The sequence below is a fragment of the Phyllobates terribilis genome, unplaced genomic scaffold (assembly GCF_046119375.1).
Source record: "Phyllobates terribilis strain yellow unplaced genomic scaffold, ASM4611937v1 Scaffold_8__6_contigs__length_399053987, whole genome shotgun sequence".
Classification (NCBI taxonomy): domain Eukaryota; kingdom Metazoa; phylum Chordata; class Amphibia; order Anura; family Dendrobatidae; genus Phyllobates; species Phyllobates terribilis.
In genome coordinates, this window is record NW_027362768.1 from 318375065 (window position 1) to 318402334 (window position 27270).

Below are 27270 nucleotides of genomic sequence, written 5' to 3' on the forward strand. Positions count from 1 at the left end.
TAGTACTGGAAGCACGTCAACAACTGCATCCTCAAACACAACTCTGCCTCTCACCACAAGTCGTGGTGGCTCTTCAGGTCGCATGGGTGCTAAGCCTTGCATAGCCTGGGCATTTTTTCAGATCGATAAAGATGACCCAACTCGTGTTATCTGTAACATTTGTCAGCAAAAGCTAAGTAGAGGCCAAAAAATACATAGTTTGAGTACTTCATGCATGAACCGGCACATGGACATGAAGCATAAGTTGCAGTGGGAAGCTCAGTGTGCTACAATGCGGCCTAGCCGGCCGGGCCAACCACCGTCTGCCATATCTTGTGCATCCGCGGCCTCTTCATCCTCTGTGACTGGGGGGACAGCAGTCACACCTGTTTTGGGGCGCAGACCTGCCACCTCTTTACCCGCAACAGCCAGCGTGATTGGCAGGTCATCATTTTCTTTGGAGGTGGTAACACCAGCTGGTGTTGAGCGCTGTCCGACATCGATAGCACCACCTTTGGATCAAGGCAACCTAACATGTCCGCCTGCATCTTCCTCACAGACCGGCAGTTTGCCGGGGACACCCTTATCAACCCCGTCTAAGCACAATAGCCAGCCCTCGGTCCCTCAGATGTGGACAAGTAAAAGACCATTTCCTCCTAGCCATGAGAAAGCTAAGAGGTTGAATTTCACCATCTGCAAGCTCTTGGCTACAGAAATGCTGCCTTTCCGCCTGGTGGACACAGAGGATTTTCGAGACCTTATGTCCGTCGCAGTGCCCCAGTACCAGATGCCCAGTCGGCACTACTTCTCAAAGAAAGGTGTGCCTGCGCTCCACCAGCATGTCGCACACAACATCACCGCTTCTTTGAGAAACTCTGTGTGTGACAGGGTGCATTTCAAAACAGACACTTGGACGAGTAGGCATGGACAGGGGCGTTACATGTCGCTGACTGGGCACTGGGTAACTATGGTGACAGCAGGACAAGGGGCTGCTGTCCAAGTCTTGCCGTCCCCACGAGTTGTGCGTCAATCCTCTTTATGTCAAAGTCCCTCCACTGCTTCTGCCTCCTCAACCTCCTCTCGGTCTTCCACCTGCACCCAAAGCCTGTCTGGTCATGCCACAAGCTTTCTAACTGCGCAGAAGGGATCCTGCACACCTCCTTACTATGCTGGCAGTAGGGCTCAACGTCATCAGGCGGTTTTTACTTTGAAATGTCTGGGAAATGTGAGTCACACAGCTGAGGAGTTGTGGTCAGCTCTGGAGAACCAATTTCATGAATGGCTGTCTCCACTGGACCTGAAACCAGGGAAGGCCGTGTGCGACAATGCTGCAAACCTGGGTGCGGCCCTTAGCCGGGGCAATGTCACACACGTGCCTTGTATGGCTCACGTGTTGAACCTGGTTGTCCAGCAATTTTTAGCCCACTATCCCAGACTAGATGGCCTTCTGCAGAGGGCACGGTCGCTGTGTGCTCACTTCCGCCGTTCGCATCCCGCAGCTCAGCGACTTACATCTCTACAGAAGTCGTTGGGCCTGCCACTTCACCGGCTAAAATGCGATGTGCCTACCCGGTGGAATTCAACTCTGCACATGTTGCAGCGACTGTGGCAGCACCGACAAGCCCTGGTGCAATACGTTCTGACGTATAGCCTGGGCCAACGAGATCCAGAGGTGGGGCAAATCACGCTGGAGGAGTGGTCTCAGATCAGGGACCTATGCACCCTTCTGCACAGTTTTGAAATGGCGACGAAGATGTTTAGTGCTGATGATGCCATTATCAGCATGACTATTCCGGTGATTTACATGCTGGAGCACATGTTAAACAGAATTCGGAGTCAGGTGGTGGCACAAGAGGAGGTGGAGGAAGTAGAGGAGGAGGAGTTGTATGTGGAAGGGCTAACATCTGCAAGGTCCAGACGGTCGGCAGCACCAAGGCGGCAGGCATGTGAGGGTGGGGGAGATGGTTTTACCAGGGCGCATGGTAGCAGCCAAACTAGTGAGGAAGGTGCAGGAGCCCAGGAAGAAGTGGAGGACGAACTGATGGAAGACTCATCAGATGAGGGAGACCTTGATCACATTTCTGTTGTGCGAGGTTGGGGGGAGAGGACAGAGGAAGGAAGCATGATTGTTACCTCGCCACCAACACAACAGGGACTTGGTGCTCCTGGATGCACAACACACATGAGTGCCTTCTTGCTGCACTACCTGCAACATGACCCTCGAATTGTGAGAATTAGAAATAATCCTGACTACTGGGTTGCCACACTGTTAGATCCCCGGTACAAAAGTAAATTTGCCGAAATTGTTCCTGCCATAGAAAGGGATGCACGCATGCAGGAGTATCAGCAGAGACTGTTGCAGAATCTTACATGTGCTTTTCCACAAAACACCAGTGGTGCACGTAGTGAATCTCACAGTTCCAACTTGCCAACCGTGGGACCGTCAAGTGTTCAGCACTCAAACCGTAACAGAACCACAGTATCTGCTGGTAACATCAATTTTTCGGAATCATTTCACCACTTTTTTAGCCCATCCTTTGCAAGGCCACAGGAGACAAGAAGTCTGACACATAGTCAACGCCTAGAGACGATGGTACAGGAGTATCTCCAAGTAAACATTGAAGCCACGACTGTGTCACTGGACCCTTGCTCTTTTTGGGCTTCCAATCTGGATAAATGGCCAGAGCTAGCCACTTACGCCTTGGAGATCTTGTCATGCCCCGCAGCCAGCATTCTGTCTGAACGTGTGTTCAGCGCTGCTGGTGGTGTGCTGACAGATAAGCGCACGCGGCTCTCCACTGATAATGTAGACAGACTCACGTTTCATAAAGATGAACAAATCATGGATCCGAAACGACTTTTCTACCCCTGTGTCATCCTGGGGAGAGTAAAAGCTTGATGATTGGTTAAAATCACCCTACCAACCGTTTTAAGCTTTCAAATTACTAATCATGTTTATCTGTATCTTGACTGGAAAATAATTTGTGCTTTGTAGTGACGCGCCCCTGGGCCTGCTGTGTCGCGCAGCGTCTCGCGCACGGGGGCTTACCCGGAACCGGATCAGATGAGGGTTGTAGTCTCCGAGTGGCGGGGACCCGGTCCGTGCCCAGGGAGTCAACTCAGTGTGTGGCAGTCTTGATAGATGTTATTTGAGTGTCGACTACGCCACCCGTAGATTTGCAGCTATGGAGCTGCCGCTGCAGGGCAGACCGCTGAGGCCGGTGTAGAATTGTGCAGCGTGATAGTATAACCCCCAACGGGAGGGGTATGGCCTCAGGGCAGCCGACGTGGAAGATGAGGGTAGCAGGAACCACTCAGAGACGGTGCGGTGTAATTCAGGGTCTTTACTGGTAACAACGATAGACCCTCCCGGAGTACTTGCTAGCGAACGGGGCCTGGTCAGTCCTTGAGCAGATGGGATCTCCCCTGGCCAGGCGGAGTTGTAGGCCTCCGAAACTGACTGTACTCTTCTGGCTACCTTGCTAGAAGCGGATATAAGTAGCCCACGTCCCTGAGTGTACCGTGTGGTGCTCACCCGTATGGCCGGTGACTCGGGGCCTTCTACTGGCTTCCGCTCCACGATGGCGGCGCTGGTCCCACGCGTGTGACCGTGCCTTCGGGTTTCTGGGCCTGAGGACCTGAAATCCCCTGCCGGTCGGCTTCTGCTGCTGGGTAAGAGTTAGTCCCCACAGCCTCGGACGCCGGGTCCGGTAAGAAAGCTTCTCAGTCAGGGCGAGCTCTGCAGCTGCCAGCCCCTGACTCGTAGTAGTATTGCTCCCACTGAGCTTCTGCTGTTTCTTCCTGTGACTGTTTCTTGTCTCTACTCTCCTTGACTGACTAACCCTGCTTCAGCCCCGGGTTTATCTAGGGGAAGGTCTTCCCCTCCCAAGACTGGGCAGGAGGTGTGGCATGCACAGGATCCCTGACCAAAGGACCTCCCACCTGCTCTCAGACATAACATTACATTACTGTGGGAAACCAGACCCCTGGGGTGCCACATTCCCCCCTAGCGAAATTTAGTACTCCGGGACTAAACATATTTTAGAAAAACATAACAAGATATAACAACAATAATAGTACAATAAGAAGAAACACATAAAGGTGGTCACGGCATGTCCGTAACCGGGTGTAGTCTTTGAAGAAAAGCAAGGTGTCCATTTCACCAAAACAGGGAGACGTAACCAGGTAGGGGTTTGTCCTGCCCCGAGTCCTTAACAGTCTTTAGTCCGTCCTGGGTTACGCTCCAACTATGTACAAAGGATTCCCGGTAAATCCACCAAGGACTCCTACAAATAACTAGAAACACAAAATTATACACAAGCAACAATACACAGGTAAACATAAATAAAACAATTTATACACTTCAAATCCTCCAACGTGCGGGTAACTGGCCTCTAGTGGCCCTAGTGGACCTACGAAGCTGACTGTCTAGCCCTGAACTACAGGGTGTAGGAGCTGTCAAGGGTAAACTGGGCAGCTGTCTACCGGCTCTTTGGCTCACTAGGGATATGGCAGGCTCACTGCAAGCAGAGAGTTGATCCTCCTGGTCTGCGGGTGTGGGGTCTTCTGCCTCCTGGACCGGCTGTTCTTCCAGCTCTACATGTTGCTCCGTAGGTGCTTGGGATGCTGGTTGGAGGAAGGTGAGTACGGGTACCACAACTGCACCATTGACTTGAGTCCAAGACCGAGGGAAGTCCCCGAGCACAGTACTAACCATATCTTCCCTTTCCTCTACGGGTCGATGGTCTTCTTGTTCCTCTTCAGGGTTCCTCAGTTGTTCGGGACACTTCTTCAGGTGGTCCCGGGATACAATGGCTGTAGTTTCCCCTCCGTCTTTACTGATGGTACAAACCTTCGGGTTCTCGTGGCTTGAGGGCAGTACGGTGTACGGGTCCTTCTCCCACTGGTCGTCCAACTTGTGGAGCCGTCTCTTCCTCTTCAAGACCTGCTCTCCGGGTACCAGGGGAACAGCGGGAGCATACTGGTTGTAAGTTTTCTCTTGTCTTTCCCTAGCCTGACAGAGACTTCGCTCCACGCTCTCCTGTACTCTCCGGTACTGCTGCTGCCTCTCTGTGTCCCAGTCTGCTTCTGGTGAAGTGTCCTCGGGTGTCAGGACTCCCATTTCCAGGTCAACAGGTAACTTACCAGGTCTTGCCCTCATTAGGTAAGCCGGGGTACAGTTGGTGGAACCTACCGGGATGTGGTTGTATAGGTCCACCAGATCGGGCAGCTTCTCAGGCCACAGACTGCGTTCTTCCAGGGGCAACGTTTTCAGAAGATCCATTACCACCTGGTTCATTTTCTCACAAAGTCCATTAGTTTGCGGATGATAGGGTGTCGTCCTTATCTTCCGGCAGCCATACAGAGTGCAGAATTCTTGGAAGACCTCCGCTTCAAAGGCAGGTCCCTGGTCTGTCAACACTTGGTCCGGGTACCCGTGTGGACGGCAGAAATGCTGCTGGAAGGCTCTCGCTGCTGTTCGAGCTGTTAAGTCCTTGACGGGGACGACAACCAAGAACCGGGAGTAGTGATCCACAATGGTTAGTGCGTAGACGTAGCCACTTCTGCTTGGGGTCAGTTTTACATGATCCAAGGCTACCAGTTCCAACGGCTGCCGGGTGACGATGGACTGCAGGGGAGTCTTCTGGCTGGCACGATCCTTCCTTCTTAGGTTGCACGGGCCACAGTCTCTGCACCACTTCTCAATGGTTCCCCTCATGCCTACCCAGTGGAATCGCTCGCGCAGCAGGAACTCCAGCTTCTTCCACCCGAAGTGTCCAGCTCCGTCGTGGTATGCCTCCATCACCATGGCTGCGTCTCTTCGTGGCACCACTACTTGCCAGAGTAGTTCATGCGTCCGGGAGTTAACCATTCTGCGGCACAACTTTCCCTTGTAAAGGAACAGTCGACTCCTCTCTGCCCATAGTTGTTTGGCTTCCTCCGGAGCGTCTGGTTCAAGGCAAGCCTCCGGGCGAGTCAGCATCTCCTTCACCAGTCGGACGGCAGGGTCGCTGTCTTGCGTTTCCGCCCAGTTGTAGTGAGGTAAGGGGTTCAAAGTAGCAGCCTGCTTACTCCTTACCCGGTGGGAGTACTGGATAGTCCCATGACGGTGGAACGCAGGGAGTTCAACTTCTTCCAGTCCCTCCGGATCTTCTCCTTCGTCCGGCAGGTTGGGCATCCTGGACAGGGCGTCCGCGTTGGTATTGGAGCGTCCGGCCCGGTATTTGATTGTGAACTCGTAGTTGGACAGACGGGCCATCCACCTCTGCTCCAGGGCACCGAGTCTTGCCGTGTCCAGGTGTGTCAACGGGTTGTTATCCGTGTACACGGTGAACCGGGAAGAAGCGAGGTAATGCTTAAAGCGCTCGGTGACTGCCCATACTACGGCCAGGAACTCTAGCTTAAATGAGCTGTAATTCTCGGGATTCCTTTCGGTGGGTCGCAGCTTTCGGCTGGCGTAGGCGATTACTCGTTCCTTCCCCTGCTGGATCTGGGACAGTACGGCTCCTAGCCCGATGTTACTCCCGTCGGTGTAGAGGATAAAGGGCTGGCTATAATCCGGGTACGCCAGGATTTCGTCCCCCGTGAGGGCCATCTTCAGCTGGCGGAAGGACTCTTCTTCCAGCTCCTCCCATTTGAAGGGCGGCTTCTGGTTCTTGGCCTTCCGGGACTGGCCTATCAGGAGGTCCTGCATAGGTGCTGCCTTTTTGGTGAAACCGGGAATAAACCTTCGGTAGTAGCCTACCAACCCGAGGAACTGCCGCACTTCTTTTACGCTGGAGGGGCTTGGCCATTCCTTAATTGCGGTGATCTTATCAGGGTCGGGAGCCACTCCGTCAGCGCTCACCACGTGTCCCAGGTACTGCACCTTTGGTTTCAGGAGGTGACACTTGGAGGGTTTCACCTTTAGGCCGTAACTCGCCAGAGCTTCGAACACTTCCGCCAGGTGTTTCAGGTGGTCCTCATACGTCTTGGAATATACGATGACATCGTCCAGGTACAACAGGACCGTCTCGAAGTTTCTGTGGCCCAGACAACACTCCATTAGTCGTTGGAAGGTTCCTGGTGCGTTGCAGAGTCCGAACGGCATGCAGGTGAACTCGCTAAGTCCCATCGGGGTGGTGAATGCGGTCTTCTCCCGGTCCGCCTCTGCTACAGGAACCTGCCAGTACCCGCTAGTGAGATCCAAGGTAGAGAAGAAGTTAGCAGATCTTAAAGCAGCCAATGACTCCTCTATCCTTGGTAAGGGGTACGCATCCTTGTGTGTGATACGGTTGATTTTCCGGTAATCTACACACATCCTCATGGTGTTGTCTTTTTTTTCTGACTAAGACTAGTGGAGCTGCCCAGGGGCTACAGCTATCCCTGATCACCCCAGCCTCCTTCATGTCTCTAAGCATCCCCTTGGCATGTTGGTAGTGTGCAGGGGGTACGGGTCGATACCTCTCTTTTATGGGAGGATGGTCTCCCGTGGGGATGTGGTGTTCTACCCCCTTGACTCGCCCGAAGTCTAACGGGTGTTTACTAAACACTCTCTCGTACTCTTGAACCACCCGATAGACTCCCTGTTTCTGATGTGAGGGAGTGGAGTCAGTACCCAAATGTAGTTGCTGACACCAGTCCTCCTTTGTTTTCTTAGAGCCGTTACCTTCCTCTGGGTGAGATGGAGGCAAGGGTTCCACAGATTGTATAGCATTTTGGTTAATGGTATATAATTTGGCTAGCGTGGCATACCGGGGCAGGTACACTTCCCTCTTCCCGATATTGATTATGCGAACGGGCACCCTCCCATGGCGTACATTAACCACCCCCCGTGCTGTCAAGATGGTGGGCCTACTGTCTGAGTAAACTGGTTCTACCATTGCCTGGTAATCTTTACCTCTCAGACCAATAGCTGCCCGGCACCAAATCATCATTTCATTTTTTGGGGGCATGGCAATAGGAAAAGGGTCACACATTCTTACGCTACCAATCTCACCGCCGGAGAGTTCCACCTGTTGCCGTCGCATCAGTGCCCGGATCTCTTTCTGGAGCACCCGCTGCTCGCCGGAGCTGGCGTTCTTGGCAACCTGCTGTAAAAGGAAAATCACCTCTGCAAGACAATTTTCAATTACATTAGTTCCTAGAGTTATTTTTGGGTGACTCTCATGTTTGTCAATATCTACAATGATCAGTCCCTGTGCTGCCAGTTCGACTCTACCAATTTTGATGGTCACCTCTTTAAATCCGATCTGTGGCACGGGCTGGCCATTGCTGGCGATGATACTCAAGTCGTCGTCAGGGTAGCGGGTAATATCCGAGTCATTCCAGTACTGCTTAAAGAGCACGTACGGGATGGTGGTGACCTGTGACCCGGTGTCCAGTAGGGCACTCATGGGAATGCCATCCAGTACCACAGGCAAGACTGGACGTCCTCCCACATATCTGTCGCGCCAGCTCGATGGGCCTGGTGATCTTTTTCCTGGGGGTTGGCCCTCTACCCCAGGTTGTGCCCGTTTAAAGAACAGTACCTTGCCATATGTCCGGGTTGATTGCAGCGGCGGCAGATGGGTCGTCCGTCTTCGCTGTATCGGTCACTGGGTCTTCCTCTGGCCGGTGGGGTCCTCCTTGGTCGACGCCACGGGATGTCCTCCGGTCCGGATGCCAGCTGGATCTTCCCTGGGGTGGAAACCTGTAAAGACTGCACAGTTCGGGTTAGCGCAGCAACGCTCTTAGCTAGCTCTTGGACCTGATGGTGTAGGTCTGGAGCCGGGTCATTGTCCAAAGCCTGCGCATCAGCTCCCACAGGCCCTGCCGACAAGGGCGCCGCCTCCTGGTGGTAAGTGATAGCTGGGCGCCTGTGGGTCACAACGCCACCCGGTGCCGGTTCTCGGAGCACCCGGATGGCTCTGTCCTTGAACTGTGCAAAGCCCAGATGGGGATCCTGTAAGGCCATCGCCCGCAACTGGGTTCGGTGGGCATTACAATATAGTCCCTCTATAAATTGTTCGGTCAACAGCCTGTCCTCGTTCCCCACTCCATCAGGGTCGGTCTGCTTAATGGCCCTCAGGGCCTCTTGTAGGTTTAGTGCATAGTCCCTTATACTCTCATGCGCTCGCTGCTTGCACCCGTAGAATCTAAGCTTAATCTCGGCTGAGGTGCGGGTATCAAAGGTATCCTTCAGCCGGGTTAGTATCCCTGCGACAGTCCTCCTCCCAGGTGGCCAGGATTTTACTTCCCTTTTGGCTGCCCCGGTTAGTTGGGCCACCAGGATGCTCACTTTTTGCTCTTCTGTGAGGGGGTACACCTGGAAGAGGCTATCCAGCTTTTCTCTAAAGTCATGCAGGGTATGTGACTCCCCTGAGTACTGGGGTAGCCAAGCTGCTCCCGGGATATAGGGCATGGTGAAGGGCATAACTGCAGCAGCGGTGGCGCTGGCGGGGGTTGAGGCAGTGAAGCTCTCCTCCGTATCCGACATCTTCCTCCCCCCTAGTGGACCGTGGCCTACCTTGCGATGATCCTGTTCCGTAGGCCGCGGCTCCGCAGTAGATCGTCAGGGTTGAGGACCTTCCGTCGCGCTCCGGTGACGTCGGCGTCTGCTGGGCTCTTTCCAGGACCTTACGCAACGTCCGGACGTGAGGCGGGGCTTCAGTTCTCGCGCGCTTTCGGAGTCCACGCCCCTCTTCTTCCCGCGCGGCGTCCTCAAGATGGCGTCCAACGGCGGGAAAACTCCACGGATGGCGGGAAGAAGGCTGAAGATGGCGCCGGATGGCGGGAATCTTCACAGATGGCGGGAAGAAGGCTGAAAATGGCGCCGGATGGCGGGAATCTTCACCGATGGCGGGAAAACTTCACGGATGGTAAGTTTTAAAAGTCTCTTTTTCAGGCACGCAGTACCCGGTGGTTGCGGGCACGAAATCCTGCCGACTACGCCAAAGTTGACGCGCCCCTGGGCCTGCTGTGTCGCGCAGCGTCTCGCGCACGGGGGCTTACCCGGAACCGGATCAGATGAGGGTTGTAGTCTCCGAGTGGCGGGGACCCGGTCCGTGCCCAGGGAGTCAACTCAGTGTGTGGCAGTCTTGATAGATGTTATTTGAGTGTCGACTACGCCACCCGTTGATTTGCAGCTATGGAGCTGCCGCTGCAGGGCAGACCGCTGAGGCCGGTGTAGAATTGTGCAGCGTGATAGTATAACCCCCAACGGGAGGGGTATGGCCTCAGGGCAGCCGACGTGGAAGATGAGGGTAGCAGGAACCACTCAGAGACGGTGCGGTGTAATTCAGGGTCTTTACTGGTAACAACGATAGACCCTCCCGGAGTACTTGCTAGCGAACGGGGCCTGGTCAGTCCTTGAGCAGATGGGATCTCCCCTGGCCAGGCGGAGTTGTAGGCCTCCGAAACTGACTGTACTCTTCTGGCTACCTTGCTAGAAGCGGATATAAGTAGCCCACGTCCCTGAGTGTACCGTGTGGTGCTCACCCGTATGGCCGGTGACTCGGGGCCTTCTACTGGCTTCCGCTCCACGATGGCGGCGCTGGTCCCACGCGTGTGACCGTGCCTTCGGGTTTCTGGGCCTGAGGACCTGAAATCCCCTGCCGGTCGGCTTCTGCTGCTGAGTAAGAGTTAGTCCCCACAGCCTCGGACGCCGGGTCCGGTAAGAAAGCTTCTCAGTCAGGGCGAGCTCTGCAGCTGCCAGCCCCTGACTCGTAGTAGTATTGCTCCCACTGAGCTTCTGCTGTTTCTTCCTGTGACTGTTTCTTGTCTCTACTCTCCTTGACTGACTAACCCTGCTTCAGCCCCGGGTTTATCTAGGGGAAGGTCTTCCCCTCCCAAGACTGGGCAGGAGGTGTGGCATGCACAGGATCCCTGACCAAAGGACCTCCCACCTGCTCTCAGACATAACATTACATTACTGTGGGAAACCAGACCCCTGGGGTGCCACAGTAGCAGTGTGCAGCACTGATCCTATTAGGCCATCTATAATAAGCTCCACCAGATTTAAAATTAAAAATAATTTTTAGCTGCATCTAGCCCGGAAAATAATTTTGGGGCTCCGAGATGCGCAAGACACATAAGTGCCTTCTTGCTGCACTACCTGCAGCATGACCCTCATATTGTCAGAATTCGAAGTAATCATGACTACTGGGTTGCCACACTCTTAGATCCCCCAAACTTTTCGATCAACCTTTTCATTTTAATAAAGACCAAAAAAATGGTCATTTTTGAAATTATAAGCATTAGCAGGTTGTTAGAAACTGAAATCAAACAGTTTCCAACTCAAAACTTTATTCTAGGTGATGTTACATTTTCACATAGGACCCCTTGTTCGAAAGGAGCTTCTGAACTCTCTCGTCCATTGAATTTGTCAGGTTTTGGATGGTTTCTGCTTCATTTGTTTTGCATGAGGACAGAATACCCTCCCAGAGCTGTTGCTTAGATGTGAACTGCCTCCCGCCATCATAGACACTCCTTTTAATGATGCTCCAAAGGTTCTGAATGGGGTAGAGGTCAGGGGAGCATGGGGGTCACACCATAAGTTTGTCCCCTTTTATGCCCATATCAGCCAGAGATGCAGATGTTTTATGTGCAGCATGAGATGGTGCATTATCATGCAGAAAAATGATCTTGCTGTGAAATACACGGTTCTTCTTCTTGAACCATGGCAGGAAGTGCTGTTTGAGAAAATCCACATACATTATGGAGTTCATCTTTAGCGCCTTCAGGGATCCTAAAGGGGCCGACAATCTCTCTCCCCATGATTCCAGCCCAAAACATTACTCCACCTCCTCCTTGTTGGCGCTGTAGCCGTGTTTGCGTGGGGTGTCCATCAACCAGCCATCCTCCACTCCATCCATCTGGACCATCGAGCGCTGCACGGCACTCATCCGTGAACAAAACAGTTTTGAAATCAGTCTTCATGTAATGTTTGGCCCACTGGAGCCGTTTCTGCTTGTGTGAAGTGGATAGAGGAGGTCGACAGGATGGCGTATGCACAGCTGCAAACCTCTGAAGGACCCTGCATCTTGTTGTTCGGGGGACGTTGGAGGCACAAGCAGCTTCAAAAACTTGTCTGCTGCTATGACAAGGCTTTTTTGCCGCTGCTCTTTCAACCTGACGTAATTGCCTGTAGGAAAGAGTCCTCAATTTGCCCTTATCAGCACGCACACGTGTGTACTGTGAATCAGCTACATACTTCTTGATTGCCAAGACACTTCATCCTGATCATCGCACAATGTTGATTGTAGTCATGCCTTGACCTAAACACTCCACAATTTGTTGCTTCTCAGCAGCCGACACATCCTTTTTCTTTCCCATTTTGGCAGAAAATGTAGGCTGCTTAATAATGTGAGAGAGCCTTCTTAAGTAGTCTTGCCTTTCATTGGACACACCTGCCAAACTAATTAGCACAGGTGTCTGCAATTGTTTACAGTGATATAAAGAGCCCTGACACACATCACCATCAATGAGTTTAACTGACAAACAAACAAATTCTTCCCTTATCACTCCTAAACACTTTTTGCATAATAATTTGGAACGCAGTGTACATGTGCTTTTCCACAAAACACCAGTGGTTCACGTAGTGAATCTTACAGTTCTAACTTGCCAACCGTGGTCTGTATGGAATTGTTCAATAAAGGGCCCAAAATTAAGATAACATAGATGGGAGAGATCTCTATGAATAGGAATTCCTAAGTATTTGATACCCTGTGAGGGCCAGGCAAAGGGAAAGTTGGACTGGATGGAATCCTATATGGATTTGGGGAGGGAGACATCGAGGGCCTCAGACTTCGCTGCATTGATTTTAAAATTTTACCATGTAACAAAGTGATCTATTTCAGCCATAACAGCAGGGATGGATATATGTGATTGAGTGATATATACTAGGACATCATCAGCAAATAGAGAGCACTTGTACTCGGTGCCTCCCACCTCAATCCACCTAATATTGGGGTTATGGCGAATTGATGAGAGCAGGTGCTCCGTCACTAGGATGTATAAGAGAGGGGACAGAGGACATCCCTGCCTTGTCCCATTGGTGATTGTGAAAGGTGATGAAAATGTTCTGACGCACCCCCTGGGCCTTGGGACACCCGGAGCCGGACCCTTTTTGGTGGATGCTGGTGGTTGTAGTCTTCGTGGCGGCGACCCGGTTCCGTGGCTCAGGGCGGTCAAACCAGTGGCGGAACTATTTATGTGGTTTTGATGTTTAAATGTCCGACTACGCCACCCGTGGATTGCGGTCAGAGTGAACCGCCGCTACAGGGCAGACCGCTGAGGCTGGTGTTGTGGGTGCAGCAGAGTGTAGCATAACTCCCCACGGGAGGAGTATAGCCTCAGGGCAGTGTATGCGGAGGATGGGGGTGATGGTGCAGGGCAGCAGCAGTAACGACACGGAGTCAGTGATGCAGTCCAGGGCCTTTACTCACAGTTCTTATTATCCAGATCACGTCTGCAGGTAACGGCTGCCCACGTCGTACTGTGCTCACCAGGTGAGGGGCTCAGACAACTCCCAGATAACTTTGGAGCACTTCACAGGACCCCCTTTGTGTGTCCTTTGTCTGGCCTTTCTTACCAACACTTCTGTCCGGCTGCCTCGGGCCTCCTCTTGGTAAACTTGGCGCCAGTTTCCCTGACCCTATGTGGTGCCTTCCTTGCGGGTGTAGCGAGGGGCTGCGCCACATAAAATGTCAGAGCCTCCGGTTTCTAGCTGAGGGTCGTTTCCTGCCTCCACTAGTTCGGGGACCGGTCTCCCCCTTTGGCCTGACCCCTCCACGCAGGTGGATTCGGGCGTGCGGTGGCGACTCGCCCGTCCGCACCCCTGGGATCCCTTCATTCCTCGTTCCTGGAGCCTTCTCCGCTCCTCTTCCTTCCTTCTCCCTCTTCCAGGCCTGGGCCTCTGTTACTAGGCCCGCCTCCGGAGCAGAGCTCATGCAGAGCCCCTGCTCCCTGCCACTTCTGCTCAGACTTCTCTGCACTGAACTAAGATGGTGCCCACCTTTTATACTCCCTTCTCAATGCACCCAGGAACTGCTTCCTCCCTGCTCCTGCACTACAGGGTTCCCCTTCCTCAGTGTTCCCTCCCCCCGCTCCAGCCAGGGACAGGGACTGTCGTGCCCATCTCAGGGGCATATTGGTCGCCCTGCCCCACGGCAATGTGGTGTAATGCATGCAGGTGTCGGGTCCTGATCCACACTCCATCCTTACCTGAGAGTGAGATATCACACCTCTGGGTGAGGTGCAATACGTCTGTAGCAACCGAGCCCTCAGGGTGCTACAGTTCCATTTATCTTCAGCCTAGGTGACGTATTGCGATACAGGGCCGTGATTTTGGCTATAAAAGGGTCCCCTAGACCCCTACCCCAAGCTTTTTAAGAGAATCATATATGGTGTGCCAGGAGACTCTATGGAATGCTTTCTCAGCATCCAACGAGAGTATCTAATTACAAATTTTTAACTGCATCTAGCCCAGGAAATACTTTGTGCCTAGTAGCAGTGTCTGCTAGTCAGCGGATTATCCCGGCTGTTAAGCAAGCTACACCACCTGTAGTTTAGACACTTAATTTTTTCAAAGGAAATGCTTCGGGACCATGGGATACTTAGTGAAGAGCATCAGGAGGCACCCCAAGGCATAGGGGCTGGGACTGGCAGTAGGATGCCTTGTGGTGGACAGCCGAGCTCGATCCTTATAAAAGCTTTTTAACTGCAGCAGCTTTAGTGGACACTACTGGAGCTGGAATTACCGCGGCTGCTGGCATGAGACTTGCCCTCCAATAGATCCTTGTAAATGGATTTAAAGTGTATTCATTCAAATTAGAGAGACAATTTAAATTAAAAAGCTTAGAGCTGCCTCCACCACAGGGGGGCTCGCTCGACCCACCAGCGGACAGGCACCAGTATTGGGAGAGGGGGGCTGGCCGTCAGGGTTCACCGCGGCTCTGGCACAAACCCGGCGACACGGAGGTGGCACGGGCAGGAGCGGACTGAACGTGTCGGCTTCTCACTTTTTGGATTTTAGAAGGGCATGACATGCCTATATTTGTGTCTCCCTCTCCTTTTACTCCTCCACCTCTTTTCTTTTCGCATGACTATATGTACTTGTCACTTTTCCATGTGTTAGTTGTGTCTTCTGAGCAGTTTGTCAGCTTTTGGACACCTTTGAAGGTGTTTTCTATGTGTTTCTATGTGTTTTTGTTTGCCTGCCATTGGTTTTAACGGTGTTCGAAGGTGTTCGACGAACAGTTCGACGAACAGTTCGGCGAACACACGGGTGTTCGACGAACCGAACCGAACTCGAACACTACGGGGGTGGCTCAACACTAATTATAACCCTGCAGGTCCATTATTTTATTAGTTAAAGATCGAAAACTACAGACAGGCTTACAGCTAAGGATTGGTCACAGTGGGAAATTCCCATCAGTCCTTTCCTCTTATCTGTTACATGGGATCATTTCTAACAATTTCTTCATTTCCCCAAATAATTTATTTCAGTATGTAACGGTCTATTTGTAAACACGATACCTGTCATCATCAGATTGACAAATCAGCTCTGTAGTTGTCTTGCAAATGTGATGTTCCTTTAAATCCTTGCATCTATAAATCCCATGAAATGTCTTAATAAACTAAAAAGATCTTATTTTTCTCTTTGTCGGTCCAGTGCGTCCAGATGAATTCCCATCGCAGTGGGTGCTTGTCAGATTTGAATCAAATGCCTTAAAGAAATATTTGAAATAATGCAAATTAATTGCAGGTGACATTGACACCGATCCTTCCACTGAAACATGCAAATTGGTAAAATGCGTCTGACAAGGGAGTAAATATTCCTTTACAAGTGACCGCTCATACACCAATCCCCTGCTGCCATTCACAAATTCCCTTTATGTTTAATAAATGACCCATTTTTATGCTATCCACCCCCCCCCTATATATATATATTGGAGCCATTGTGTCATGGGATGTTGATCGCATGCAGCCCCCGAGAGATCAATTTCCGAATTAAATGCAAAATCTCAAAACGCAATGAAAAAAAGTTTAAAGCCGCGCCAATATTTGTTTTAACGAGATGGCACTTTTTATCTGTGCCATCAAGGGCAGCACTTATTTATTTATTTCCACTTTTTTTTTATTTTATTTTTTTTGCAAATGCGGCGGATCAAAAAGATTCTCAGAACATCAAACCGTGGAGATAAGCATACAGAGCGCAATATAGCATTTCCTGCTGGGTATACAAAGTCACAAATGCCATCTGTATTAAATGGCACTGAGAGAGCTGATTACGATTGGCCCTTTTTTTCATAGCAGATGGGTTCATTAAATTTAATAGCCTCCAGAGCCTTTAGAAACAGAGCTGAGAACATGTGGAGCATACTGTGACACTTTACATCTCACCCCAAAGTCATTAAGTCTTTGGCTCGGACGATAAATATTCTACTAATTTATTTCTATTGAAAGATATTAATGTTTTAATCATTAGCAGATTGCGTGATTCATTGTATTGTACTAATTGTGACTAATTGTGACTGGTAGATCCAATGGAAAAAAAAAAAAAAAAAAAGGATTGTGTTGTGTAAAAATGAAAAAAAAAGTGTTTTTGATTGATGGCATATCAGTAGGTCAACAATGAACTAATCACAAGAGGTTGAGATAAATAAGAGTTTTTTTCTGCCGCTTAACAGGACTCTTTGGAGAGAAAGTAAGAGTCCTGATTACTCCACCCACATAGGCTGATTGACAGCCTTCCCTGAATACACTTAGTTTCATCAGTTTGTGTGGGTAACATGACTCTCACTGCCCTTCCTAGGAGTCCTTCTCAGGATTTACTGTGCTTTTTACCCGAGCTCTTACTCATGTAAACCTATATATCATAGAGTTCTGCATTTATCTCTTTATCATATCTATATCTCAACCCAAAGTCATTCAATCTTTGGGTTGGGCTATATATATTATACAAATTTATTTCAATTGAAAGCTATTCATTTTTTAATTATTAGTAGTGATGAGCGATCATGCTCGTTACTTGAGATTTACGAGCATGCTCGGGTGGTTTCAGAGTATCTTCAGTGTGCTCGAATGTTATGTTTTAGTCACTCCGTGTGCATGATTTGCGACTGTTTGACAACTTTCATACATGTGGGGAATGCCTGTTTGTTAGGCATTCCTCACATGTATTAAAGATGTCAAACAGTCGCAAATCATGCACACGGAGTGACTAAAACATAGCATTCGAGCACGCCACAAATACTCGGCGTTCACACGAGCATTCTCGCCGAATGGATTAACAGAACTCGCTTGCTCATCACTAATTATTAGCAGATTGCGAGATTCATTGTATTGTACTGATGGAGACTGGTAGATCCAATGAAAAAAAAGAAAACATAAAGGATTGTGTTGTGTAAAAATGAAACAAAGGTTTTTTTGATTGATGGCATATCTGTAGATCAACAATAAACTGATCACAAGAGGTTGAGAAAATAATATTTTTTTCTGCTGCTTAACAGGATTCTTTGGAGAGACAGTAAGAGTTCTGATTACTCCACCCACATAGGCTGATTTACAGCCTTCCCTGAACACACTTAGTTTCATCAGTTTGTGTGGGCAACATGACTCTCACTGCCCTTCCTAGGAGTCCTTCCCAGGATTTACTCTGCTTTTAACCCCAGCTCTTACTCATGTAACCCTATATATCATAGAGTTCTGAATTTATCTCTTTATCATATCTACATCTCACCCCAAAGTCATTAAATCTTTGACTTGGACTATAAATATTATACCAATTTATTTCTATTGAAAGCTATTAATGTTTTAATTATTAGCAGATTGCGGGATTCATTGTATTGTACTGATGGTGACTGGTAGATCCAATGAAAAGAAAACAAACAAAAAGGATTATGTTGTGTTAAAATAAAAAAAAGATGTTTTTGATTGATGACATATCTGTAGGTCAACAATGAACTAATCACAAGAGGTTGAGATAAATATTTTTTATTCTGCTGCGTAACAGGACTCTTTGAAGAGACAGTAAGAGTCTTGATTACTCCACCCACATAGGCTGATTGACAGCCTTCACTGAACACAGTTTAAGAAGTTTGTGTGGGTTTGTAAATATGACTCTCACTGTCCTTCCCTGGATTTACTTTACTTTTTACCCCAGCTCCAACTCATGTAAACCTATATATCATAGAGCTCTATATTTTTCTCTTTATCATATATTGCTTCCAGTGGGCGACATAAATCACCTAACAGTAGAGTTTAGAAAACAGATTCCAATTAACCTGGTCCAGCATTTATTTCTATCCTCTGTTGCAGCAGTATGACAAAAGCAGTGTTTACTTTTGTGTTGGCAATGATTGGCCTGGCATCCAGGGCACCGCTGACACTTACTAGGTCATAGTAATCAGCAGAAGCACTCAAGATGATAGACTGAAGATTACCTTTAAGAGACTGTGCACTACTTTAGCAATGATGACCTATCCTTTGGATAGGTCATCAATGTCTGATCGGTCGTGGTCCGACACCCCAGTAGATCAGCTGTTATTAGTGTCATCGGCGGTGGCCACTGACCGGAAGTGCTCACTTGCAGAGCTAGCTGTCTTCTGTTAGTCGCTACCGCAGAGTACTACACATCTGCCTCCTATTCATTTGAAACTACCTTGTGGCGGCCACTATTAGAAGATGGACCAGCTCTGAAAGTGGGTACTTACAGCTGGCGGCCGCTGCCACCGACACCGATAACAGCTGATCGGTGGGGGTGCCAGGTGTCGGACCCCGACCGATCAGACATTGTTGACCTAGCCTAAAGATAGGTCATCAGTGCTAAAGTAGTGGACAGTCTCTTTAATGAATACTGCTCTGATTGGGCTGCCATGGAGGACCAAAGTCGACGCAAGACCATTGAAGTTTGAATCTTTTTGCTTCTCTCTACCTAACGGATCTGCGTTAACCCTAGAATGCATGACCATAAAAATCTACTTTTTCACATACCTGGGGCCTTTTAGGCTCGTGTGCAAATAACATGGAATAACTCAAACAAAAATGACAAACAACTATATACCTGAGGAATATCTAGAGTTTCAAAATTCTAACTAAAGTAATCTTGCAGAAAATAGAAAACAATTAACAGGGCGGGCCTGCGAGGCCCCAGGTATGCGTTCTAGGGTTAAGACACCACTGCCATCTCCGTAAAAGCATCAGACAACATAACATATAATGTTGTTCTGCAATAAAACCACAGAAGTAGATTGCGCCATGAATATGGATGCAAATTCGACATACGTTAGCCATTTCACAAGTGCATTTGTATATGAATTTTTATTCTTTGAAATAAAGTTTGCACACTTTATATGAAGAACCCCAACGAAGCTGGATTATTTATTTGTTGCTAAATTCACAGAAACACAAGACGGTGCTTGGGTAAGTTCAATCATGGTTTTTATTAACCAAATTTTTATAAAAATAGCATTTTAATAAACTTTATTTCCTTTAGAGAACTTAGAAAATATAATTTGTCTGAAATTCTTTTAGCCACACAAACTTTTATGAACAATTTTCCAGAAAAACAGCCATATGACAACCATCAATATTGACAAGCATGTGGCGCTATTATCACTATTACCACAATTAAGCCCTCAAGGGCAATAACCGCGCAAGCTGAGACAATTACCAGCTCCTCCATGTGCATGTAATTTATACCATCCGATTTTGACCAAGCTCAACTAGAACAACAGGAAAGGCATAACCCAAAGAGTACTTCCAACCCTACAGCATTTGAAGGTACCTAAGTCTACCTGTAGTCATGGGTGTGTATGTTATCATGCACAATAATGGCCCTTTGACTTGTCCGTTGTCACCACTGCCTAAAAAAATTATAACTTGGCGTTGCAATATCATGCACAACTTTGCTGATTACATGAGAAGTCCACCAAGATTTTCCATTCTTCAATATCCTCTGCCTCTTGGCACCTCCGACAAGACTGCCCTTCCATTTTTGGTTAGAACTATGGCTGTTTCAGAAAGTTTTCATCGTATGAGATGATTTATTTTTCTCTCTTCAGCTATATCCACGACAAAGCTCTGAACAGATTTCTTCTTTTAAACTCTGCCTTTAACCATAAAATGTCCATCTGAATAAAAGATGCCAACCTCTAAGTCTAGGGGTTCTCCTCCCTGGCTCCAAAGTCACCTTCACAGTTAAAGCTGGTGTAATATTCTAGAAATTTCATTGTCTGTGTGACATGTAACTATGAGAATTACAATGACTTTTTAGACTAAACAGACAGTTCTTTAATACATTTTTAAAATGGCCCGGGGCATGGAGTGCTGAAGATGTCCCCAGTGCTTTTTTCAGGGTTCAATGCTCTGAGATAATTCCCTCGGCAAATAGAATTTATGGCACGTAGGACATTGCTGAGAAAGATTCAGTCCTTACCTGACATATAAGACTGATTGCATTGAACAGAACTTTCACGCTGTTTTCAGAACAAGCTGGATACATGCAGCCACCTGCGGAGAATCAATAGAACTTAACTGACAACTGTAGGCCATTTCTTCATAAATTGTAGGCCTTACTTGTGAGACACCAATTGATTCTTCATGAAGCCAAGCATCACACTGAGGAATCCTAGGTTCAGCAGGACAATATATCAGTCCCTGGACAAAGTGATATGTCACAGATATCCTGGTTGTGCAGTTGAATATTACCAGTAGGTTACAAATTAATGAGGCTGTCCACTTCATCTTTATTTTTCCAAATGTGTTGGGTACAGGATTTTGAGGTTGGCAATGGAGGATCATCTGTGACCAGGTCTGTCCACCAGAAAAAAAAAAGTTGTCCGCAGCACCCTCAGGGCAACAGTCTAGAAAAACCCCAAAGGAATCCACTTGGTGAACACATCCAATCCATATAGAAAAATGACATCTACCACTATGGAGTCTACTCTACTGTTTTTTTTTATTTAGAGGACAGCTCTGATGACCTGCTCCTCCACCAGCAGCCATCATGAGAACAGAAGAGCTGTGCAGTCTATATCGAGAAGTTATCTGTTGTCATGATCGCAATTGTTGGCACCATGACTGATAGTCTAGACCCTGTGGTTGATGCTGGACACATGGTGGCTGGCACTGTGGCCATTAGTATAGCTGCATTGTCAATGTCCCACTTTTGCTATTGATTCAGACTACAGTTAAGAAGAAAAAGGTTGAGAAGACTAACTATAGACAGACTTAATGCTAAAGAACACCTCCAGAGGAACAGCAGCTACTGGATCTTCATATTATTTGCAACTACTTGAGAAGATTCAAGTGCAAGAGACTGGCCACCTAAGTCCCACATGCCCCAAATTAAACATTACATATGCATTGCTTCCCAAAATAGAGATTGTTATGGGGGTTTCATGGTCAATTTCCAGGGGCATAACTATAATAGGTGTAGGGGTTGAAATCGCACTTAAGCCCTGGAACTTGGGCTGCCCAAAGGTTTCCTTTGGCCCTTATGAAAAGATGAATACTATTAAAGACCTGCAATAGTTGGGAGCACTGTTGGAGACTTTGTATTGGATCCCACAAACTTCAAGTTATGTCGCTGCCACATTTAGTAGGAATTCTACCATGTGACCACCAATTAAGCATTCTCACCTCACACACTTCATTTCCAGATTTTTTTTATTTATTTAAAAAGCACCAACATTGTCTGAAGCAATGTACAGAGATTATCATCACAGACATGATGGTTCCTGTTGCCAGTGGGGCTCAAAATCTAAACTTCAAGACTAGCATGGTTCTGAAGTGGGACAGGAGTCCCAATGAAACTTGGGGAGAACACACAAACTCCATGTAGATATTTCCCTTCAATAAATTTAATCCTAGGAGCCTAGCACAGAGCCACTATGTTACCCATCAACAAATTCTTGCTTAGATACAACATGGTCCCACCTCGTTTTGCTTGTAGGCAACTCAAGCAAAGTAAAGGTATGGGACACAATATGTTAGAAAACATCATACGTGCCATAACTTTTATAAATTGTCATGTGAAAGCAAGTTCTTTATTCACGTACTAGGGCTTCCATCTTCTTTGAAAAGTTGGATCATCAAGCCATGAGGTCAATGCCAAATAAGATGGCAGGGATCTACCCAATGGCCTCTGCTTTTGGAGACTCAAAAGAATTTTAATTAATGGAATAATTTTTATTAGAGTGGTTTTGATGAGACTGACCCCCAAAAAATTAGAACATGGTGAAGGAAGGTGATACTGCCCCAATGGTCGTGCTAAACTTTTACAAAGGATTTCAATATAGGGGGTAGTTGGCCAGCAAACTTTAAGACCTTCGATCGTTGTGGTGTAACTATGTGTTGCTGTGTGTGCAACTTTTTGTGAACTTTAGATTACTACTTAACTTAAAATAATCTATTTTTATTATATTAAAAAAATGTTTTTCATTTTAGTCCTATTTTAAGGAGTTATGAAATTAAAGGATGGGAGCACTCTGCAATGATTACAGGGATTTTCCATTTTTGGAAACCCTTGTCCTTTTTGTTCTCCATCTGAAGTTTTCTCTAAAAATACATATTGCGCTTTATTCTTTCTCAGTGGATCCAACACTGAGTTTCTGCCACCGTATTTTTGTCTGCATCACTGACGCACACAGCGCTGCAGTCAATCACTTAGCTCTGAGCATCATGCCATCAACAAGGGCAGAGCCGTTGAGCTCACTGATTGGCTGCAGTGCAGTTGACGTGACATACATTAAGAGACACCAGAAGCAGTGGCGAAGACTCAGCGCTGGACCTAGGTTGAGTGAGTAAAGCACAGTCTGTGTTTTTAAGCAAACTACAACCATGGAACAGGGTCTTTAGCGGGGGATCCTATGGTCAGAATCAAACTAGTTAACAAGTGATGTCATCTGCTAATGGGATGTCGTTACTGGCTATGACAATAAATCCTTTTTAAAGGGAATTGTCACATTGAAATGCAATCTGACTTGCAAGAAACATGTTGCAGCATTCGAGGAGCCAAATATATTGATTTTTTTTATAGGCACCTGTTCAATAGTTTGTACTTTATTGCTATAAATCCCTAGTTTTAGGAGGCCAGTGGGCAGACCATATCAGTAACAGATGGTTATACACGAGAAGCAATGGAATGAAACTGAAGGGGAGAAGATACAAATTAGATGGAGAAGATACAGATTAGATATTAGAAAAAAACTTTTTTGACAGTGAGGGTGATCACTGAGTAGAAAAGGCGGCCACGAGAGGTGGCGAGTTCTCCTTCAATTGAAGTCTTCACACAGAGGCTGGACAGACATCTATCTGAGATGGTTTAGTGAATCCTGCATTGAGCAGGGGGTTGGACACGATGACCGCGGAGGTCCCTTCCAACTCTAACATTCTATGATTCTATGACTCCTTATGTATGTACAGATAAGAGGAAGGCTGTCACTCGCTGAATAGGACCACCTACTGGACTTCCAAGAATAGAAGGATCAATAAAATACAAGTTATATTTGATTCCTTCCCACAAACCTACATAAATCTGTTCAATTCTGATGTTCTGGAAGAACAAAAAGTAAATAGGTTTGCAATAAAGGGAATATGTGAGAAGGTTTGTGTTATGTAATCTGAGAGCAGCACTGATTACTTACTAGGCTGTGTGCTGTTGTTTCAATAAAATAAGTATTTTATCAGCAGGAGATTATTGTTACAGTGCTAGGTGTCTCGTGCTTTATAGTCCACTATTCTGTGTAACCCCGACCCCAGCACTGATGAGCAGCATTCTGTCAATGTATAGTGTCCATAGAAATCTGCCAATCAGGGATGTAGGTGGGATTATGCAGGGCTCAGCATACAGAGAACTACTAAATCTGCATCATTGTATCAAAATGACAGCATGCAGACCAGCAAGTGACACATTGCTGGAAGCAGAGTCTCTGTCATGCTGCTCTCAGATTACATATAGAAAACCTGGTGACAGATTCTAAATTCCAAAATTAAAAAATCCACTTTTTAATATTTTTATATTGTGCCATCCCGTCGCCTACAATTCAGAACAAAGTTCCCTTTAGACAAAAATAGAATCAACCTTTTACAGGCTTTTTAGTTATATCCTATAAACGATTTATATTATTTTCATAGCAACATAATATATGTATGTCGGATATGAATACTGAGTTAATTGATGTGGATACAGCGGGTGAAATAAGTATTGAATATGTCACTAATTTTCTAAGTAAATATATTTCTATAGACGCTATTGACATGAAATTTTCACCAGGTGTCGGTAACAACCCATCCAATCCACATAGGCAAAGAAATCAAACCATAAATGTCCATAAATTAAGTTATGTGTAATAATGAGAAATGCCACAAGGAAAAAGTATTGAACACGCTTGCTGAAAAGTAATTAATACTTCATGCAAAAGCCTTTGTTGATGATGACAGCTTCAAGATGCCTCCTGTATGGAGAAACTAGTCGCAGGCATTGCTCAGGTGAGATTTTGGCCTATTCTTCCACACAAACACTTCTCACATCCTGAAGGTCCCGTGGGCTCCTCCTATGAACTCGGAGCTTTAGCTTATTCCATACATTTTCTATTGGACCCAGGTCAGTTGATTGACTCGGCCATTCTAGCAGCTTTATTTTCTTTCTCTGAAACCAATTGGGAGTTTCCTTGGCTGTGTGTTTGGGATCATTGTTTTGCTGAAATGTCCACCCACATTTCATCTTCATCATCCTGGTAGATGACAGCAGATTTTTAACATGAATGTCTCGGTACATTTGTCGATTAATCCTTCCTTCATTCATGTGAAGTTTGCCAGTGCCGTATGCTGAAAAACCGCCTTACAGCATAATGTTCCCACCTCCAAACTTCACTGTTGGTATGGTGTTTTTGGGGTATTATATGGTATCTTTTGGCCTCCAAACATGGTGTGTATTATGGCATTCAAAGAGTTCAGTTTTGGTCTCCTCTGACCAGACTATATTCTCAAAGTATTTCACAGGCTTTTCTAAATGTTGTTGAGCAAACTTTAAACGCGCTTGAACATGCTTTTTGTTCAGAAATGTAGTCTTGCATGGTGAGCGTGCATACAGACAATGTTGGTTGAGTGCATTACTTATTGTTTTCTTTGAAACAAATGTACCTCATGATTCCAGGTCTCTCTGTAGCTCTCCACAGGTGGTCCTTGGCTCTTGAACAACTCTTCTAATAATTATTTTCACTTCTCTGTCTGAAATCTTTTGGGGAGTACCCGATCATGACCGGTTTATGGGAAATACATGTTCTTTCCACTTCTGAGTTATGGCCGCAACAGTGCTCACTGGAACCTTTAGTAGTTTAGAAATTCTTTTGTAACTAATGTTGTCAGTATGTTTTGCAACAATAAGGTTGCGAAGGGCTTGAGACAGCTCACTGGTTTTACTGATCATGAGATGTTTCTTGTGTGGCACCTTGGTAATGAGACATATTCAATACCTATTTCACCTGCTGTTTGAAACCTTTTATTTGTTAATTCTTCCCAAATCTCCTTTTCCATGACAGCTAAATGAAAATATTTCTTGTTTGTAAAGCTTTTGTCCCTGGTTTGATTGCTTATTTCCTGCAGTGGCTGGCTATTTTTGATAGTGGTGTCATCTTTCTTTCTACCAGAATGGGAGGGGTATACACAAGTCTGTGTTAAATGAAGAGGCATTCTCTTCTACAATAGACAAAGCATCATTTGACCATTTCAGTATATGTATGGCGGATGGATATGGATGCTCATTCAGTCCAGCCAAGTGGTCCTTACTGATCTTATGGTATTACGAATTTGAGAAAAAGCTGACTATGGCACTGCGAATAGTGCTAGACTCTACGGACATATATGATACTGACCTCATTGGTGTATATGCAGATGCTGCAACAGAATTGACACCAGAATCGACAACTATCGTGGTAATAAAGATCTGCAGAAATTTAGTTACACTAAATGAATTTTTGTTTTGTTGTTTCTGTTTTTTCAGCTCCCTCAGGCTCAAAAGGTAAAGAAAAAATAATAATTCTGTTAATATTTCATCGAGTAAAACATTTAACGTTTGTGCATGTGTGCAGTGCTACACACTTAGTACAGTGGTACCAAGGTCAACATCACATTCAATGGTGTTTGCTCAAGAAACCCGCACTCTCAATCTTAAGGAATTAGTCTGCGCCAATACATAGTACATCTGTTTTTGGGCATTATTTTATTTAGAAATTGCAAAGCAAACAGTGTTGAAATTGACTCCTGTTCAGTGCTAAAATACAAGGGACCTTATAGTATATCATAAGGTGTCTTAAGATTTAGCACTGGCTAGTGAAAGCTGTATAACTTGGTCTCCACTGTTCTAAGGATTGGTCTATGCGTCATCTGGGTAGAATACATGTGGATCTCATGTTGTAGACTAATTCTGTCCGTAACTTCAGCCTTATACCATAACTGCTACAGTGTGTCACAATATGTATATATAACACAATGGGACTTGTTGAATGACAAATTGCAAAATGGAATATGGCGTCCAGTCAGATTCTACCAATCATTTTCCCATTTAGGATATTCCCTATTTTTTAGAAGACATGATGAAACATACTAAATGGGACTTTATTGAAGAAAACATGGGAGTGGTCAAACTTTTAGATTAGTGCAAGTTGAAGACTAGAGAATCCTTTGTACATCAAATTAATTTTGGCCAAAAATGCCAAGTTTGGTGAACACCTAATATTAAAGGGGTTTTATAGACTCTCTGACTATGATGACGTTGAGGGCAAGAAGGATTGGTAATATTAAATTTCAATACCCATCCCTTTTCTTCTAGTGGCTTACCTTATTTTTCCAAAAATACAACACTTGAATAGTTGGCTTGTGTATGGGGCAGCCAGAAGAAATTACTGTTGGCCAATGAGCATTTGGTCAAGAGCTATTTAAGATGTGCGGACACCTTGAAATGATGTTCCTAACTCAGCAAGTTATCACCTATCCACTGGATAGGTGATGACTGGCTGATTGTTGAGTGACTACAACGCATTGGAGATAGTCAACCATTGGACTATCCCCATATAGCAGTTTTCTAGATAATGAGAAACTTCAGAGCCCCATTCTCAAGATCGACAGAGGTCCAAGAAGTAAAAAACCCACCCATCAGCAAGTTATTACCTACATTGTGGATACTTGCCAAGTTGGACCCTTCAGCTAGGACTGATGACAACAATGTGCCTGGCAGGTTGACATTGCCTCATCCAAGATTCATATCTTGTTGACCACTTCTCCAAGATGTTCAAAGGTGGTTCCACCTCTAGGATTCCTCTTTTT

At 46.7% G+C, this 27270-nt stretch overlaps 1 protein-coding gene across 3 annotated transcripts in view; it reads left to right on the forward strand.

Annotated features, from left to right (window-relative positions):
• The window catches only part of CACNA2D3 (calcium voltage-gated channel auxiliary subunit alpha2delta 3), a 1591404-nt gene that overhangs the window by 1033315 nt on the left and 530819 nt on the right, over positions 1-27270 (forward strand). For 2 of the 3 annotated variants that reach the window (XM_073644583.1, XM_073644584.1), the window contains one exon: positions 25949-25966. The exons of the other annotated variant lie outside the window; for it this stretch is intronic. In XM_073644583.1, the coding sequence (XP_073500684.1) occupies positions 25949-25966 (18 nt within the window). The remainder of the gene's footprint in view (positions 1-25948; positions 25967-27270) is intronic. 3 annotated transcript variants of the gene reach the window in all.